The 16505-nt window shown below is 36.8% G+C and overlaps 1 protein-coding gene across 4 annotated transcripts in view; it reads right to left on the reverse strand.

The window, feature by feature from the left end:
• The window catches only part of UNC13C (unc-13 homolog C), a 217713-nt gene that overhangs the window by 42371 nt on the left and 158837 nt on the right, over positions 1-16505 (reverse strand). For all 4 annotated transcript variants that reach the window (XM_054836497.1, XM_054836499.1, XM_054836500.1 and 1 more), the window contains 2 exons: positions 15203-15288; positions 809-935 (listed from right to left, as the gene is read on the reverse strand). In XM_054836497.1, the coding sequence (XP_054692472.1) occupies positions 809-935; positions 15203-15288 (213 nt within the window). The remainder of the gene's footprint in view (positions 1-808; positions 936-15202; positions 15289-16505) is intronic.

Below are 16505 nucleotides of genomic sequence, written 5' to 3' on the forward strand. Positions count from 1 at the left end.
TTCAGGCTTCAGTTTCACAGTATTTTAACTGGTCTATCCCAGTGAGGTAAAATTAGCACTAGGTATGAGAGAAATGTCTCCATGTTTTGCAGAGATCATATTCTGCGTGCCTTTTTTTTTTTTTTCAGAATGTGTCTCTTATCAGTATTGGTTCTTTGTTAACATTTATTTTTTATTTGTATGTGAAATAACTCGGAGAAAACTTTGCTTTACTAAAACATAATTTTTCTTTAGCCTATGTAAAAAAAAAAAAAAACAACCAAACAATAACAGGCCCCAAACCATCTCAGCAAATCAGCAGACTTGCAGAAGATTAAGAAATGAGATTAAGGATAGCTCATCTAAAAAGACAGGATTGAATCTATCAGTTCAGGAGGAAAAACAAAAATGAAAACAGCAGGTGAATATTAACCCAGTGCAATAAGAATCATTTCAGTAGTATATGCCATTAGCAGTGTATCTTTATCCAAATTTGAGTATGAAACAAATGCAGGGGCTTATAACAAATAGGCTGTTCCGACATTTCATACCTTCCTCAGGCAGTTTCTGACCAAAATGTTTTGTCATCAATGAAAAGCTGCAGTTACAACAGGTGGATAGAGTCCTATGATTTAGCTAATAGCATTTTCAATACCTAGACTATCTCATTTTATAGAATGAAGAATTAAAGAGAAGAAAGTACAAAAAGTAAAGAGTTGTCAGTGCTATGCACCTTGAGGTCTTGCACAAACTTAAGCATAAATATTTGACCAAAATAAACCTTGCACCAAGCCCAAACTCATGGGAGACTTCCCTATATGCTACTTACAGCGAGTATTCAGGCACAGCATCCTTGAAAGCTGAGAGTTCTCGCACATATTCATTATAAAACCATTTCACTTTGAAGTGCAAATTCATATAATCTGTGCTTTTGCATAACCGCTGCTTTTCATGTTCTGTAATAGAATGAGTTCAAATAAAAGCATTTAATAGCATTCTAACAGTAAATAACATTCTTGTGCCTCAATGCACTAGTGACATAATAATACAGTACTTGCATTTGAAAGCACAATTGGTTTGATTTTTTTAGAGGTAGTAGTACACACAGTATCAATCTTCAGGTTCTGAGTACCCTTAGGAAAAACAAACCAAAACAAAGACCAGACCACAAGTTAGGCTTTTCAACTCTCTTCACTGCAGTGAGGAAAACCCACAAACTTGCTGGCTTCCTGTTCTTTAAATGCTTCTTTGGTTGTTACAAAATCATTAAGAATCTGCGTCAAGTTAGAAATGATGACTATAGCTGTGTGGTAGCCAAATGAACTAACAGCTATAAATGCCAGTCCTATATGAACCTGTGAAACGTGCATTAGTAAATGGGCTGCATTTACCACATACAGGTAAGAAAAGGAAAGAGGAGACAACTGTGCAGCTCTGTAGATATGTGATTTATACATGGCACAAGGAAAAAAGCTGGTTTAATAAAGTGTTTTTGAGGTTTTTCAAATGGGCTTCTCCACCTTCTCAGTGTCCTCCTGTTTTCAACATAATGGATATGCAGATGATCACGAACGGCAGGAGCCATGGAGCCAGCTATAACCACTTTCTGCATTTTAAAAGTCTGATTTAGTTGCTTTGGCACGAATTTCCATCTTTCTTCCAGGTTTATGATCCCTGTTTTAACTTATCCACACTGCCCTGCAGCCTTTCCCGTCCAGGCACTGCAGCCCCTGGACAACTCCGGTCCCTCACTCCATTACCCAACGCCCCGTGTCCTTGCTCAAGTCTTTCGTTCCCTTTCCCACGGCCGGAAACGATGGATCCACAAATCCTGGGCACTTATCCTTCCTTCACTTACTGCTCACAGATTCCTAAAATCTCCACAGACCTCATCTGTGTGAGGTGTCATGTCACTTGCACATTCACCTTAAGCAAAAGACTAATCTCTTTTCCCAGCTCCCTTAAAAAGTGACCTAATACAGATGCTGGGCAGGAATGATGTTCTTGTGTAAATAGTAGGTATTAAGAACTCACCTCTTTCAAACCTCCTTTTTGCTCCTTACTTCCGCTTGCATTGTAACATAGTATTACACAAATTTTTCATATATATTTGGATGTGAACCTGGTTTTATGTAACAGTGGGGGGATCCCATCCTCTGTCATACACACACCTGAATATACCACTCAGTTCTCTGTCAGTGCAAATGCACTGTGAAAAACACAGTCGGTGTTTTTCAGATCTGACCAGGTACCTTAACAGGAAATTTTTAGTTTATTATTATGTCACATCAGCACTCAAGTAATATCACTGTGCCATACAAGAAGTGTTTCAGAAGCATATTATTATGCAATGAATTACTAAATGTTGTGGGAATCAGCTTATGAAGGGCCCCTGTGGGCTTTTACTGCCTTTTTAGCATTGTGTTAACATTTTCACCTTTATTGCCTTTTCATCACACTCCAGGAAAATCAGTAAAGCAGTTTCTGTCTAAATATTGCATCTGTTCATGCCCAATTGCTACTTGAGAGCACTACAAATTCTCCCTAGCATAATATCATTGGCTACTAGCCCTAAACAGAACCACAGAGAGAAAGATCTATAGCTACTCTAATGGTTCTTACTTTCTACAGACCTGAGGAATCTTATTCTTTTTATTCTGGTAGGAGTTTTTCCACAATCTATTATTGTAGACAGCTAGATGACCAAACATTTGCTCAATAAAAGGTAATTCTTACAAGTAAGACCAGTCTTTGACAGAATAATTATCTTATTGGTATCAAATTCACTGCACATCTACTGCTTAAGTCATTAAGAAAAATCTGTCTTATATTGCATCCCAATAGAGTGGAATTTCTGAAGTGAATAGCATTTTTTCATTCAAGGGTTGCATGAATGGGTTATTAGATTATACAGTGCAACTTAAGAATGTTTGCTATAGTATCACAAACCATGCTAATGCTTATTTCGATTTTAGAAATGAGCTGCTGCCAATAATGGGCAAAGTTGTCTAGGAAGGTACATCTTACGCAATACCATTCATTGATATTTTCTTTTTTAAGTTAAGATCTAAATTTTAACACGTTAGAAATGAGCACGAAAGTAATTCATGAATAATTGAGTTTTTTCTTCTCCAGGCTATTATACCTTGGAAAGAATATTTAAAAAGAGTCTCCTAGGATTTTACTTGTAGCTACATATAAGTGAAAAATGCCTCCTCAATTCCTAATATTAACCTATGAGAACATCAGAAAATACTTCACATGATCTACAAAGTCATTGTGTATCCATGCATATTACCTCTTCAGTTTATATAAACCAAAGAACAGCGAAAACAGGTGCCCATATGAGTCAGCCCGTGACCATTATAACTGGATGATATTAGATGGGTTATCTACAGTAACCGTGGATTTCAGTTAGAAAGCATAGGAACATCACTATAGGCATTCTGACTTTAGATTAGGACCCACGAATTGCTTTCTTAATTTCTCAAAAAACATGCACAAATTAATGCAAATGTGAGACAACACAGGATATATGTATGAAGTTTGGAGATCTGTGTCTTTTTTCATGGAAGTTTTCTTCCTGGCTCCATGTTTTCTTATACAGACATATACATTTTGAACTTTCTGGAAGACAGATGACTAGCTGCACGACACAACTCGTTCTAAAAAAGTCCACTCTTGCTTTGCAAAATTATTACAATACTGATTTGGTCTTGAACTAAACTTACCAATTGTATGCTGTGCAAATACGCTCAGCAGAGATTACGATAAAAATATTAGACCTTTCTCATAACTGATTCTAGATAAACAGAATCTCCAGTATAGTAAACCTAATATTATTAACCTTTTGTGTTGCTACTTTTATGAAACGTTCCTTGTAGTGCAGAGTGTTTTTATAAGCACCTATTAAGTTTCATAACAAGAACATTTGCAGTTCCTGTTAGTGACAATGGCACATTATTCTATATTTCTGTATCATGAATCAATGAAAAAATACTGACGAGATTTCTGTAAACTGCAATCTGTGCATACAGGGCACTTTAGCTGCTTTTATCTATCACAGTCCCAGTAAGAGTATCTTTTTCACACTATTGATTACACTGTGGGGTGTTTTTAGTATCTCCTTGGGGTAATGCTTTAATGCACGTATGCTTTCGACAGATTTGCAGCAACAGACGTTGTAACTACAACGAAAACTGTAGAGAGAGTCATTCCATCTCAGCTGTACAAATTACAATTACAGTAACACCTTTCACAAAACTTCCAGTAAGCAACAGCACTGAGAAAAAAAATAAATCTTTTGTTCAGCACAAGAGATATTTTTTTAAAAAGACTATTATATAGAATGCCTTAACATATGCAAATGTGTTTGGTGTGTGATGACACTATCTAGGAAATAATCTAATTACAGACAATTGTTCTTTTACAGAAGAATGTATAAGGAGACATTGTAGGAGGGACTATAATCCCAGGTACTTTCTTCACAGGCCTGTGACCCAACAGCAATACTTTGGATTCACATTTGATTTCTTGCTCATTTTCCCAGCAATTGCTAAAGAAAGCTGTGAAGATTTTCCTAAGGCAGCAAACAAAAAGAAACTGCAATACAACTATTATGACTTGGTCTGAAATTGGTAGTGTCACAGTATTTTGTCAATAGACTCGTAATGATGACTTATTAAGCAGAAACATCTACGTGACACCAAAGACGTAATGACGTTTAACAGTCTGGAATAGAATCCCGTTCACTATAGAATCCTTTTTCCTTTTTAACCTTGAGGTAATAACATCACTCTGAGTATACATGTAATTTTGTATATGCATTAGTTGCTAAAAAAGGAAAAAGGGTAATCTAACTCCCTTAATAAAAGATGAACATTTTCAATACTCAGGTAATCAATTTGATATTTTGTTCAACTCTAATTTTCCCTTATTTGGGTACAAAAGCTGAGAGCATTTTTTTTTTCTACAGCAGTTTCCTAGCCACTGTTTTTGTAACAGCATATAGTTAAACTGCTTGAAGGATTCTAATGAGGTGGTTTTAAAGAATATTTAAAATCCTTATGAACAAGAACTGCAAGAAGGAAATTTGTCTGTAAAAAATGAACAAATTGACTAGATATACATGAATATATATGGAAAAGTAACAAAAAAAAAATTGTCCAGTTTCCAGGCTGTAAAGATAATGTTTGAGAGATGACTAACTACTACAAAGAATATTTGTGTGTAGCAAATTAATTATATCACAATCAATTGGTTTGGCTGTTACATACACGCTATTACATTACAATTTATTAAAATGGAAATGATTGAGGCCAAGCATAAGGAAATCGTGTTGGGAAAATTTCCCATCAAAACTCTATTTCCAACCATTGTGACATAATTGCATATTATTTGCAATAATTACTTACCAATCACTCTAGAGACTACCAGCTGCATATTTTGTCTATTTCTTTCAGAATTGCTGTTTCAGAAAACCTATTTCCAAACTTTCAGTCCTATAATCGGGAAGCATGTGCATGGCACGAACTGAGTATGGGCAGTGGAAGAAGAGCTCTTAAGGAAGTCCCGTGAGGAATGATATTGATTATGAATTGGTATTTCTCCCTCTGAATCCCTGTGGAAACATTATACCAGTGTGATGCACCTACGTTTTGGATAAAAGCAGAAGTTAATGTTTTGGGTACTCGATCCCAATGCAGTTTCCCTACAGTACAGGAGTCGGTCGCCGTGCCATTGCCTCTTCTAATGTGGGTATTATGCTTATAGTGCTCTAGACTTAATTCCTGTACCGCTGAAACGAACTGGAAGACCCTGATTGAATTTAACATATTGGATCGGGCCACAAATGAAGAAAAATGTAAACTCAAAGTTCATAACCGATTTAGAAGGAAACATTACATTCTACTAGACATCTCATCCTAGGGTTTTTATATCTTGCTTAAGGCAATGGAAGTCACGTTATTAAACTGAAATACAGACCAGGACACAACTAATTGATAATTATGTGTAATTTACATTGATTTTGATAACGCGAAATACTACCGACCTTTCTGAAAGGGCTCTTTGTGTCAAGATAAATATAATAAACTGGAAACTGAAAAACTTCTGTCATTACTTCCTTTTTTGGATTGTACTGACAACTTATTTACAACTAAAACCCCCTCTAATTCTCCTTTTAAAAATAGATTGTGTCTTCCATAAAAGAGTTCTACATATTCAATCTTTTCTCTGCATTTGCTTGGAAATTTACATCAAAATATCTTCGAACACTTCACAAACATGATGGATTACACCTTGAACACCTCTATGAGGTGATTAAGCTGTGCTATTCACATTTTACAAATGGGAAACTGAGGTATAGGGAGATCAAGTGAATTTACTAAGGGAACAGACATAAATTATGAACGGCAGAGTAGATCTTGTTCAAAGATTTCTTAACCAGAGAGTCATTTTTCCTCACTGAACAGGGACCAGGGAAGGAAGGCAGACTGTCTCATTCTGAATTGTGAGAAAAAATGGATTCACTGTTCTTTTTTGTCTTCTTGCCTGCAGTGGAGGCGGGCTAATCAATCCTTGGCTTAAGGCAGTGCACTTTAAAAGCTGATATGACATTGCCCTTTATATTCAAGGAGGAGCTCTCAAAGTGAGAGGCCATTTGCTCAGAGTGCTCTGCTTTGCTTCATGTTTCACAGCAGGTACAAGTGAGTTCAGGGCCACCTGCCCAGCATCCGAAAAGGCAGAGCTGCACATTACTTTCTGGGAGAGGTAAACTACTTATGGGAACTTCAAGGTCATCAAATGCCAACGTCACACACTAAGAGATGCAACATGTAATATCATAAGGGATGTGTGAATCTGTTGCAAACAGCTCTTATTTTCTACCACAAAAGATTGCATTTGCCTTTTTTAGCCCACTATGTTATATTGCCTAAACATTTCAAATTACTTTAGGCAAATTAACTTTGATATCTTCTTAATGTTACTGAGTTGCTTTTTTTTAATCCTTATTGAAAATTTAGCATGCTAGTCTCATCAATTAATTACTACTTCACGGCCAAATGCCTCCAGAAAAATTCCAGAAAAGTGGATGGGTTTATCACCAACAGGACAACTCAAGATGCAAGATATGCAGCTTGATTTAGTATAAACTTGCTCTGTCCTGCTTGCAACCAAGACAAAGAAAAATGCCAGTACAGCAAGTAATTTAATAAGATCAGCCTCAGCTTTTACCCTTCCATAGTACATCAGAGTGAAATTTATGTCCCATGAAAGCTAAACAGATCAATAATATTCAAAGAACAAACACTCAGAGACAAAATTCTGTCTTAGATATTCATGGCTACTATTGAATACAGAAGGAAATAAGAACTTGTTTCCAAGGATTGAAATAATCTGGATTGTGCTTTTTTTTACTGTTAGTAGAATTCTTGCTTTGTACATGAATTGACCATGGAAAGCCTAAGGAAAAGCAAGCTTTGAATGGACCAGAAGAAATTGTCCTATTTGATGAGACCTATGATGATGATTAAAGCCCTGGTTCTGAAGAATATGATGGAAATTTCAAATACTTTATACTGAAGTTTCAACATTTATTCAAAGTAATCACATAATTAGAAAGTAACAAAACAGGATAAGTAATGCTGGTAATGTGAATCCAGTCTACATTGATTTTGGCTTTCATAAATATCTAATATGTATAAAAAATGCAAAATAAAGAAAGAATATACAGGATTCTTGGAAACCACTGCTTCTCGGAAAACGTTATCACAAAATTAAATGCTATATTGTAATGCTTGAATCTGGGAGGCAAAAGAGAATAAAGGTAATAAAAACAGCTTTAATTGTACTTGGTCTTAACTGCTGAATGCTCAGCTTTGCATGTTCAGTGTTATTTTTATGACAGGTTACTTATTGTTTAATAAAAAAGTATCTTTCCATGAAGGAAACATTTAGACTTGATTCTCTGCTCTTTGGCTTGTCACAAGAGTGCAAAGTGAGCATAAAGCATTACCAAATAGGCATGGTAGCATTTTATAAGCAATTTGTAAAATGAAGTACAGAACAGGAATAATCAGGCAGCAAGATGAATGTGAGGCTGCGCTTTTTTAATTACCTGTGTTGTATCTGGATCTGTCTGTAAAACAGAAGCAAAGGCAGAAACACAGAGGTTCTTCTCTAATTGTTACCCAGCACATTGCACTCAAGGTTTATTAAAACATAATGTGGAAACAAGTAGTTTTAATGGCCTTATCCTATTCTCCTGGGGGTGCTGGGAGATGATTAGTTTAGAACTACTGCACTTGCCTGTAAGGGGAAATTTACCCGTGTATCTATAGGAGAAAAAAGACACTAGTGAATCTCCATATGTGCGAACGTCCTGAAAGTAAAAGACTGAGTTCAACTTAATAAAAGAGAGGCTAGGAGAACAACAGTTGTTTCCTGTATGAGGAAAGCTTTTATGAAGTGTTTTAGCGTGATGTTTAATAGGCAGAATAAAAAATAGCATGCAGGCTGCTTGTTGCTTTAAATTTTCTTTTACTCAAATGTTTTATTCTGGTTGAGAAGAAAGCTGTCATTGGTTACTGTTTCTAAAAGGAAAGAAATCCGAAATGTAAGTGGATTCACACAGTGGATTAGCTCACAGAATTCATGAAGAGATGCAGCAGCTAGGTTCCACTCCTACTGTGTGAGCATTATGCAGCTCCGCTCTGACAGAGATAAGGGGAATAAACCCCTCAAAGTAATAGGACAGGGAAATTCAAACCCTAGCTGCTGGGCTACATTCCCCTGCATTAGGGGAAGTGTTATCATCTTACTGGTGAAGAACTGTAATCAAGGATAAGAAGAAAGAAGAGGCAAATTATTCTTCTGGGCTGAGATACTTAATAAACTACAGAAGAAGTCTTGACTGCCCCTTGGTATAGGGCAGAGCTCTCTTCCTGCTCCTGTAGGTGACAGACAGCCCCTTCAGCTGAACAGAATGCTTCTCCCTTACTTGCATACTCAACTCATTGGTTTGTGGAAAGGACAGGGCTGTGTAAGCGATAAATAACCCCTAATTATTAATCAATGTAGGGTTCATTTAGAGCATCATTTACAGTTTGATAACCTATCCAGCATAGTAGTACTAGTATACGTTGACTAGAAAAATTGTCTTGGTCACAGTAGGCAACGCTGGAAAAGTTTATACCCAAATGTCTTCCCATCAGTGACTGCCTGGGTAAGAGCTAATGACAGTTTCAGAACAAGATTAATATCCAGTGGTTAAAAGCAGATTAAATAAGGTTTTCATTATTAATTGTGTGGGCAATATACACTGCTATTATTGAGTGACAACTTTAAGGCTATATAATGAAGTCAGGCATTCATTGATGCACTATATGTTTTCTAGTAACATCTGGCACCATGAATACACCTACAATCAGAAACAAAGAAGCCTTCACTTATTAAGATTACTGTAGACTTGTACTGCAGCATAAACACTCAGTAGTACTTACTGTTCTGGTTATCGTTCAGTATGTAATATCAAAGAAAATGGGTTAGGGAATGACCAAATGATATAGTGGGCATGACCCCAAGTGCAAAGTCATGCCATGCTAGAGATCTCGGAGGTAGTTCCGAGTAAGATGACACACTGATACAGCACAATACGATGCCATGAAGAAATATTAACTTAGCTGCTGGGAACAGTTCCATCCACTTATCTAAATTAGCAGGTCTAATTAACTTCAACAAGATACTGCCATTTGGTATGGCTACAGTGCTTTTTAGGCAAGCCTGGGGATCTCTGTGTTGCACGATAGGTACTCAAGTGGATTCTCACTCTCGCAAAGCTCAGCCCTCCAGTACAAGCACTATGTAGCTGCTGTTATTAACATCATTGCTGACCGAAGAGCATTTCCAACTCCCTTCTTCCTCCTATCATGTCACATTCAATCTTATTGATTATCTGCCAAAGGAAAGTTTATATTAACCCCAACTGTAATCTCCTTGTCTTTGCCTTCGTAGTCTCTCTGAATCCCCCATGAGACTACATATGAATCCGTAATTCCCCAGGACTCTGGAAAAACGAGGATGGAATGTATTTGTTGAAATGCGTGAATGCAGAATGAGATTCACTAAAGTGAAAAGGTTTCATATTTTGATACCTGATGAAACCCTGCGATCTGGTGGATGCTACCCTTTTCTCCCTTGCATAACCTCAGCCTCCCCTCCCCAGATCTGCTCTCTAGTCTCCCTCTAAGCCACGACTGCATTTTGTCTAAGGGGAACTTCGTAAATTGTAAAGTTGGAGTGAAAATAGACTTGAAATCTGCCACCAAATGGCGTGACCTTTCTCTGGGCAGCATTAGTCTTTTTGGTTTTATTCTATGCTGTCTCTGTGCTCAGCATCAACTCATGGACCTGCCTCTTCTCTTTCAAATCACTTTATTAGTTTCTGTCAAGAAAGAGCAGTCTGTGAGAGAAACAGGAAGGTGAGATCTGCTTATGCATCGAAGACAATGGCAAACTTAAAAAGCAAACCTACATTAAACACATAGAATAGTGTAATGACTTCCTTGTTCTATTTTTATAAGGCCTGACACTTCAGAATCTTAGCTCTGCATGACTGAGACTGTCTACAGCTGTATTTACACAGCAGCTAATTGATTTCTGGCCTGATCCTGGTCTTGACTTCTGGCCACTACCAGAATTAGATTATCATAACAACAGCAATTAGAATGTTCTCTTTCTAACACACTGGATAGCTTTGGACATTTGATCTGACCTATTCAAAAGTTAGAGATACAAAAGGTCTGAAAAAGACATTTCTGAGGACAGAGAATATAAAAAGTTACTTTAGTAATTGCATGCCTAATTTCAGATCATTACTCTCTCATTATCTTTGAACCTTTGCATTTTCGTACTCAGAAAGGAAAATATTTCTTACCATGTGAAGTCAGTAACAAATCACTTGCACTGCTGGTGAAATTCTCTCTCTGTTCTCATTTGTTTGTACCATAAATACAGAATAATTTGAGGACGAGACAGTACAAAAATATTAACATCCTACAAGCTCAGATATGCTTGTATAAACTAGATGCCAAACAACAATGTATAATCTGTCATGCAAATCACTGTTGCTTCCTGAATGCAACGAAAAAAACCAAACCTAAACCAAAAAAAAAAAAGGCTCATATCTAATGAAGTCAATTTTGAAAGAGAAACATGTAATACCTTCACCATGCAAAATCTATACGTGAAAATAATCCCAGGCTCCTTAGATCAGAAAAAAAATAGAACCGGTGTGGACTTAATTTGTTAAATTTTGCATAAAACTTTCAATACTATGCAAAGGCTAAACATTGTTATTAACTTATAACGGAAGAAAATCTAGAATGAAATTATGAATTTAATACCAGATTTTAGTACAGTTTTGTTTGCTTGGCACAGTGTAGCCCTAATCTCAGCAGCTGTGGGGACTTGAACTGTGCTTTGGTGTGTCCTTTTCTCACCCAGAATCCGAGAAGTTTCCTCCGACAGCAGCCACCCGCCCTCTCACGTGCAGATACGCCGCCTTGGTACTCACGGAGATGCGCAGCCACTGCACTCTTGTCCAGCAAAAGGCCACTGCCATGGAAGCTGCTCTTCCCTCTACCTTCTCCATGCCATGTCAGCAGCCTCCTGGCTAGGCTGTCCTGGGCAAGACTCAAGGGAGAAGACAAGGCAGAGAGGCGTAACGCCTGCTGGCGCCTGGCTCGCAGGGCCTGCTGCAAAGGAGGTGGGCGGCACTGCTGAAGAGCAGCCGTACTCCCCAGCAGCAGCCGCGGGTCCGCACCTCCCCTGAGCAGATAAAGAGGCATTCGGCTGTACCGTCAGAGGACGCAGCCTGAACAGCCACTCGGAACTGCTCTCGGGAAAAAGAAGCATAAACTGGATGTTCAAGTGTTGGTTTTCTGTTAGAGACTGGAGTGATGACACACTCATTTCCTGAATTTAAGCTGATGGGAGTGGCTGGATAGATTCGGGAATATATAAGGTGGGAAAACCCAGAAACAGGATCTTGGCTAATTTAATCTTTTTTATCACATCAGCAATCCTTTTGCAAATGGACTATTTCATCGCTTCTTGATTGGATGCCGAAAGGAACCAACTTTATAACACAAAAGATGCTGCTTCAGGAGATTAATACTAAATTGAATTAGGCAAAGATTGCAATCACAGCCCTGGACACTGCATATGAACAGATGGTAGCCTATGTTAATAAATTGGAAGGTGAGACGGGCATAGCAGAATACAATGCATTTTGATGAACTCCATTAAAACCACGAGGATCGAGTGTGACCATACTTAGGGGCTGCTCCTAATTTTGTAGAATTTGAAGCAAAAAAAATTACTGTCATTAACAACTGGAAAAATCAAGCTCAGTTCGATTAGAATATCCATGGAAAGAACTAATGATTTAAAAAACCAGCAAAGCTGGAGAGAGAAACAGCGTGCTGATCTGTATTTTGTGACTAGATTTATTGAGGTTCCTGTCTAGGAATGAAACCATAGAAGGTGAAATTATATATATTTATAATAATTTATAATTAATTTAAATTTCCTTTAATTATTATTTGTATATAGGAACTGCTTCACTACTGATTCTGAGACTGACTTAGAATTTCTTATGACGAAAACGGCATTTAGTCTCCTCAGAAAGACAGTATCCACAGCAACACAGAGATGAAACCATACACAGGGACCGGTTTGGAATAAATGTAGAAAGTCAAGTGCCCCCTAATGAGTCCTCTATATCTCTCTCTGCACAATTAGGATGTTAACTTTAATATTTGTTTTAAAGTCCTGATCCAGCCCAACCTTCCACACTTCATATATTGTATAATTAACTCTTCCTCAAGAGCTTCCTGTTCTACTCTTTACAACCAACAAACAAACCACGGCTTGATCTGAAGCTGCCTTTTGAGTGATCGGTATGCTCTACTTAGCAAATAGAGTGAATTATCTTTCATGAATTATCTTGTTGAAGTACAGAATGTTTATAGTTCAATGGCCAAAACACAGGGATGCCCGTGTGCAGAGTATAACTATACATTCAAAATTATGAAAGCATGGCAATACAATGGCCATTAGAAATGCTTATTAATCTGTGCTAGCTATCTGTAAGTGCAATCACAACACTGAGCTGCTGAACAGCCATCTTCTAATACCTGTTCCTGATTTACAGCCTCTCCAGTTATAAGATTGTTCTCACTGATGTAACCAGGAATATGTTCTAACCCAAAATAGTGGCTTTCATTTGGTCTTCATGCTTCCCAGCTCTTTGGAGCTTTTGACTTCATTGATCCCTCTCAAAGGGTGATCTCCTGCCTGACATCAGCTTTCTCAAACTTGTACTTTTGACCCACTGCGACATGACTATGGAACATCGCCTTCAAATCGTAGTTTGAACATCTCTTCTACCAACACCTTAGATTTGATTTCTTACATCTTCTGTTGTCATTCTACGTATTATGATCACTGCTTCTGTAATTCATTCCTTCCTTTATTCCGATCTTTTTCTTTCACTGTGCTTAGTATGCAAATTCCCCATTCAAATAATATAATTAACAAAATAAAGTATCATGACAGCAGATGAACAAAATAATTCTTCCATTAAGAGCTATTCTAGTCACTCATCTTTTCTCTCTTTATCATCATAAATATCTACAGTATCATCAAAGTACCACCACACTGATATTATCACAGTAGATCTTCTGGAGCAAATAATACAGAAATTAATGTTAAAATATTATGATTTTTTTATCCTTTGTGCCTGTTGAGTTGCACTGTTGATTAATCCAATCTTTTACTTATTTTCACCACTGGCAGACTTGCTCTGTAGTTAGTAGTAGGCTTGACTGAATACAATGTGACTTTGGCTTACCTAAAAATCATAATTAGCTATTTCTGCTACTGTGGAAGTAAAAAAAAAAGAAAAAAAAAATTGGCTAGCACTATAAATCCTTTCTGTCTCTGAATAACAATTTTTTATAAAAGAATGAGAAAAAAATTATTTTGTTTTTAAAAAACAGTGCTCTATATTATAATTCCTTTCACATCATGTTGGGGTTGACCATGAGCTTATAAACTGCACTGACTGCTTTACAATTGGTTTCTGATATGCTTTTTTTGAAAACAAAACTTTTTTTTATTTTTGGACAGAAACTCTGTAAAGATTGTATATGTACAAGACCAACAGAATGCATTTTATTACATAACTTACAATGCAAAGAACTGGTTTTCTGATCAAATTCAGATTTGATCCATTTAGTTTCCAACTCATCTTAGCTATACTCTTGATGTCTAATGGAAACTAAAATCCTCTAGCATTTCTCACATTTAAAACTGAAATCGGTTTAATAGGTAAAGAAAATTAGCCAAGTTCAGTTAATGTCATAATTTTTTGTTCTGCAAAAATAAATGCTAGTTAGGGAGAGTTTGATGAACTTATTTTCAAGAGTCATGATTGTAATAATGATCTAAAAGTTTGTGTGAATACACATATATGGGCCGATGATATTTCTATCATTAATTAAGATTATTTTCTTAATTCCTTCTCTTCAGTATTTTAAAAAAAGTTTCATGGAGGTATTTTTACTTGGTTTTCTGCAATAGCCATATTTTAATGAGTGGGTTTGAAACCATTAGTTGGCTATTATCTGCTATATAGAAAAAATAAGTGTATTTTACCTATGGTTAACTACAGTATTATCTTAAAGAATAAAAGGAAACTGCATTTGATTCCTTTGGAATTTGAATGAATACAACTTGGTTTTTTGAACGCAAAAAGGTGGTTTAATTATCTGTGTTTTCTCTGTAACTTCATTCTGTAAATGTTTCTTATGGGCAAGTTAGCAATTTTCAGCTAGTAAGAAAATATGAAATGCCTACAATGCTCTCTGGTAAGCATCTTTGGGTCTTTGGACATCGATGATTTTGTCAGACTTAGGTAATAAGAAGGAGCACTTCAACTTACAGTTCTTTTGTCTCCTTCTTCCACAGGTAACCTCCTATATTCACAGTGCAATGATTTTCTTCCTTTATAACGCTTCTTGTTCACTAATCTATAATGTCTTAAACAAGTATGTCAGAAAACTTTTACCGCCCACAGAAATCTGATGCCAGGTGTGATTTGCAGTGGTAATCAGTCTTGGTGAACTCTCTAGTGTAATTAATAGTTTGTTCTAATTACCTTCCAGAGCATATTTCATGTCCTGGGCAAACAGAGTCCACATGATTTCAGCACTGATTTTTCCCATGTTCAGCTCTTGAGGGAACCTGCAATCAATCACATTACATGAGTTCAGCTGCTGCTAGAAATTATGCTTACAGCTGCACAGCAGAAAGGCAAATATTTCCACAAAATAATTCCCCTAGTATCCACTTACTGTATTTTGTGTTTTGTACAATTATATGAACCATCCAATCTTCAGATAAAAACTTCCCTTAGTCTAAGGTCGTGGGACTAAGTAATTAGTTGAATGTTGTACATCTATCTTGCAAATAACTCCTCAAGTTTAGGTAAACCAGATGGCATATGAAAAGCCTGAAACAGTTGGCTCAGACATTTAGCAGCTACAGGTTTTCCTTAATTTCCTTATTACACTGGAAAACAGTGAAGTTGTCTGTGAAGCTATATTGGTTTATACTAGTTGAATCCAATTCACTGTTTGAAGACTTTCACCTTGAAGTATGGATAAAACAGTAAAGAATATAAAAGGGTAGAAAAATGCGTACTTTTAATCAAAACTTTTAGTTTTGGTCTTAAGCTTCATATCACCTTTGAAAAACAGTCCTTTTTAGATATTTTTTGCTGTTATCAAGTAAGTATTTTCCCACACCTTTTCCACAGATCCCAGCTACTACTTATTCTATGTAAAAGCCTTCATCTTTCAGTTGCCATCTTCACTGCTAGCTACTAGCAAAAGCTTACATTTTACTGACAGACACTGTATGTTTCACATCATATTTAAAAGGAGAGCCATTTGTCTATGCTTTAAAAAGAAACGAAAAACAGAAAAACAGAAAAACACAGAAAACCAGAAAAGGCTGTCCTTACTGCAGGTGTGGGACTAAAATTAACAGGAGCAGCTCTTAGGCACAGCAGCAGACCAAAGCAGGTCACCCAGCTAAAGAGTAGGAACTACTGCACAGAAGCTCTGAATGGCAAAGCAGTTGTCTATACTACAGTGGTGCAGCGAGAGCCACACGAATACGCTAGCGGCTCACCATGAATACATAAAACCAAAGACCATATTCATGAGGATACACACGGAGCTGTGTGGCTTTCATTTTGAGTCTTTACACTAGCAGAGAATTTGATCCAAAGTATTCTGACCTCTTATTGAAGCACTAATCAAACTCAGAAAATATTCTGCTGTAATTTCTGTAAAAATGAAAGAATTCTTAAAGTTCTTATTGCCAGAGAAAGAATAAGATGCAACTTTCAGGTGGTGGCAATGTGATGTAAGTAATCTATTCTTTCCAGGGACGTA

This window comes from Grus americana, chromosome 10 (genome assembly GCF_028858705.1).
Source record: "Grus americana isolate bGruAme1 chromosome 10, bGruAme1.mat, whole genome shotgun sequence".
Classification (NCBI taxonomy): domain Eukaryota; kingdom Metazoa; phylum Chordata; class Aves; order Gruiformes; family Gruidae; genus Grus; species Grus americana.